Raw genomic sequence first — 3697 nt, 5'->3', positions numbered from 1 at the left:
GACTGGAGTTGTTAAACCCCCCCCCCCAAAGTTTAAGCATCTTTAACAGAGTAAAAGAGGGGTGGGGGAACAACAAGCTCAGAAGGAAGCTACTAAACCGGATGGGTCAACAAAGTGAAAGAAGCCTCACCTAGCTGTTACTTTCTATTCCCCCGCCCCAAACTTTGAAATTGCATAAAAAGTTGGCTGAAAACTTTAAAACAGAACAAGTACAAATCCAGATCAAGGCAACCTGTAGCAAAACAACGTCCCACAAAGTGAAGTGTTGCAGGGAGATGATGACAATAGAGATTGATGAGAAGAAACAATGTCATTCAGAGGTCTTTAAATACCAACGGAAAAAGGTAGTATTAGAAGTTCCTGAAACTTGCTAGACAACATGTAATGAGTGTATTAATCCAGGAGTACAACTTGGCATTAGAAGTTTAGTTACTTCACTGCTGCTGCTTGATAGTCTTTGTTTTGTTTTTTGTTTTTTTTTTTTTAAGAACATATGATGTTAGATGTAGAAAACTTCAGCACAATTTCATCTTCTCTCTTTCTCCCCTGATGGAAACAAGACAAAACGGAGAAAAATATTGTTCAAGGCATCACTCACTACACACTGACAAACATTGATGAGAGACATTTTGAGTAGTTTAAGCATCAGGGAAGGTGGTTTCGGTAAACAATCACTTTCACGCATGCCAAGAAATACAGCTACAGAAATTATTTCACAAACCTTTGCTTTGTGAAACAGTAAAGTAGACTCTGCATTGCAGCAGATACGTCTCATAGATTAAAAAGGTGTTAAAACCCCCAACTGGTATGACTATAGCCAAGAAACAAATTACCTAAAGCCAAGATTTAAGAAGGGGGATAACAAAATTCAAGATCAGAACCTACAGCCATGGTTACTTTTATCAATAGCAGCTGATGCTATGACACAGTTTTGTAATTACTTTTTATGGATAGTATGCTTCTTGCCCATTATTCAAAATACCATTAGTAAAAAATGGTTTCTTATATTTTGAAAATCAATAAATCCCTTCATAAAAGTTATATAATGACACAGTATGAAACAAAACAAAAAAATCAATACCATTCCTAAATTTATTTACAAGTTTTTAAACATTCACCATCTATCAACTTGTTTTATACAATACATTTAAAACATTCTTTCATCTTTGTCTCTCTCTCACACACACAAATCACCCAAAGTTGTCAACTCTGCAAAATTCATCTGTGCAGGTGCTGTCAGGGACATTTGACAAAACTTGTCAGTGCCCAACGAAAAAAGAAAATTTAATATAAACTCTGAATACCTCTGTCACTAAGCACCAGGACTTCAGGCCAAGATCCAGGTAAAACACACTTTTGTCTCTGATTCTTTGCTTCTTGCTTTGGAAGTTTTTAGTAACAGAAGGTTTATTAATGATAAAGCAAAATGTTTGGCCACAGCAATACTTCTAGCCACAGTTCCAAATGTTGGTGTTTACTTAACTGCAGGGTATATTAAAAGCAAGCCCAAACTAATTTCCATTTTCTTAAAAAAAAAAAAATCTGGAAAAAGCTATCTTGGAGGAGGTGTGTTGTCAAGATCAGCAGGCTTTTGGGGAAGAGCAAGACCAACCATGCGGGCACTGGATTCAATGGAACGCTCTCCCTTACCCTTGTACTGTGCATTTAGTTCCTAAAGACACAGAAGATATAGCAATTTATTGCCACAGTATCTTGGACACAGGTTTGATAAGGTTATACCTACAACCAACAATTTATGTTTATAGTCATATTCTGTATACCGTATTGGTCAAGAATGGATTGCATTTAGGATGAAACAGTCATACACCATATAACAGTTTGGTCAATGATGGACCAGGTGTATAACGTTATATAATTAGTCCCAAAAGATGATAACAGAGATGAAAAATTTCTATCACCCAGTTGTATTAATGTATAGAACATGCAATTATGTGCAAGACAAAACTTTGATAAAAACAGCTATTGTTAAGTACACTCTATGTTTATGCAATGGTTATATTGGCTACAGATGCATTTTTCAGAAAATGTTTCTGTCAAGCGATGCATAATTGTTCACATAAATATAAAAGAATGGGGGCAGGGAGTTTTGTTTCAAGTCAGAGTTTTTTACTTATTAAAAACTTGACACAATATTCTTGTATGCATGTAGTTAAAACAATAAGATCACTACCTGGTGCTTTTGGTACTAATTTCCAAAATATCTTTTTATGCATTACCTCTTGCAGGCGGACACTTTTCAGAAGACATAAGTAAGTTTGGGCCATGTGTTTTGCTTCTTCCTTGCCCCGACACTCCTTTTCACCAGTAACTTGAAAACGACGAAACTGGCTCTCAACATAAGCATAGGCTGGCACATTGTGCAAGTTATCCTGGAAGAAACAATTTTTGTGAGAAAGCTTTAACTTGTAAGCTAATTCCTCTTGTTAGAACTAGAACGTCTGACATTTGAGATCACTACATAACTTGATGTTTTTCTTCGGCTACAGTTATGCTAAATTTATCAAATTGGATATTAATTACACGCAGTCTAAATTCCTATCTAAATGGCACCAAATATCAAGACGGATATAACATTAAACAATTCTTTTAATGGTACAAGTGACTGTTTTATTATTTAATTCGCGTCAAATGCACTTGTTTTTTTTTATATGATGATGGACCGAAGATGACATACGAAATAATGATACCAAATGCAGTAAAACATCTCAAAATGCTGGCACACAGGATTTCAGCCAATAATGGACAAGACAGTCGGCTAAAAATGCTTTAGGAAAGGTGCACAAATAATCAAATAACAAAACAACCTACGCCAAGGTTACAATCAATTAAAGGCTTATTAAACACTTCGCTTCTAGGATTTTTGAGTGTAGATATATCTCCAGTCAAGATATTTGACCATCTCAAACTTTTTTTAATCCAGGGTGCTGAAACGTATCAAGCTCAAACGTACAGTTTTGTAGATAAGCTTTAACTCTCGCATCAACTGCCGAAACACCTCCCGTGTTGCAGCCATCTTGAAGTCGTTGCACGCGTTTCAAGGGAGGTAACATACAATTGACGGGAGATAACCGAAAATGAAAGACCCGCAAGTTGGAAAGTACAAAATAAAAGTTTGCATGAAACTTACATACCAATCTCTTTGCTATGATAATCTGTTGAAATAACTTTTTATTTTAGTTCCTTTAGCTTTAGCAAACTCGGATAAATGCCATTTGCTAAACTTTTGACTTTTACTCAAGTGTATTTGGATCAAACCACGTCCGTGATCAAACATACACGCACATGGAAATGTGGGAGACATACAGTAGAAACCCAATTCCCAAGCCGAGGAATGAGTAGACTGTAGCAAATAATATTAAACATAACCGCTATTCTTCAAGGTAACTAGAGAAAGATATGATCACATTTCATGAGAGACTAGAAATCGGGTTCTACGACAAGGGAGATAACCTGAGCAGCCTTAAAGACTGATTGCACGATCGCTCAGTGGTATTAGACCCAAGTAGTAGGCGGTTACTTTTGCATTCAGACTGGTGATATTATTCCAAGGTAAGCCAACGACAATGTTTGAACGCTCATTGAAAACACTAGTGTCAGTAAATACTAAGCTTGATTTGTATGTAGTCATTTTGCCACTGTTATGGGTTAATGAAATAAATTTTTGACAATCGTATCT

General features: G+C 36.0%; 1 protein-coding gene across 1 annotated transcript; it reads right to left on the bottom strand.

Moving 5' to 3' along the window:
• Positions 1-1074: 1074 nt before the first annotated feature.
• On the bottom strand, positions 1075-3100 carry LOC112558325 (protein FMC1 homolog). The gene is made up of 3 exons (XM_025228744.1): positions 2972-3100; positions 2238-2390; positions 1075-1672 (listed from the first exon to the last, which is right to left on the bottom strand). Exons 1-3 carry the CDS (start codon positions 3032-3034, stop codon positions 1553-1555), a joined length of 336 nt encoding a protein of 111 aa, XP_025084529.1. The 5' UTR covers positions 3035-3100; the 3' UTR covers positions 1075-1552.
• Between the last annotated feature and the right edge of the window lie 597 nt (positions 3101-3697).

This window comes from Pomacea canaliculata, linkage group LG2, assembly GCF_003073045.1.
Source record: "Pomacea canaliculata isolate SZHN2017 linkage group LG2, ASM307304v1, whole genome shotgun sequence".
Lineage (NCBI taxonomy): Eukaryota > Metazoa > Mollusca > Gastropoda > Architaenioglossa > Ampullariidae > Pomacea > Pomacea canaliculata.
The sequence above is the reverse complement of the archived record's forward strand: the minus strand, read 5'-3'. Positions and strand labels throughout refer to the sequence as shown.

What these genes read in the sequence shown, in the direction of transcription:
- LOC112558325 (XM_025228744.1), bottom strand. Translation starts at nt 3,034, where the DNA reads ATGGCTGCAACACGGGAGGTGTTTCGGCAGTTGATGCGAGAGTTAAAG. An exon ending in TAAAGCTTATCTACAAAACT is followed by an intron (nt 2,391 to 2,971) that starts GTACGTTTGAGC and finishes TGTTTCTTCCAG; the next exon opens with GATAACTTGCACAATGTGCC. An exon ending in AAAGTGTCCGCCTGCAAGAG is followed by an intron (nt 1,673 to 2,237) that starts GTAATGCATAAA and finishes CTGTGTCTTTAG; the next exon opens with GAACTAAATGCACAGTACAA.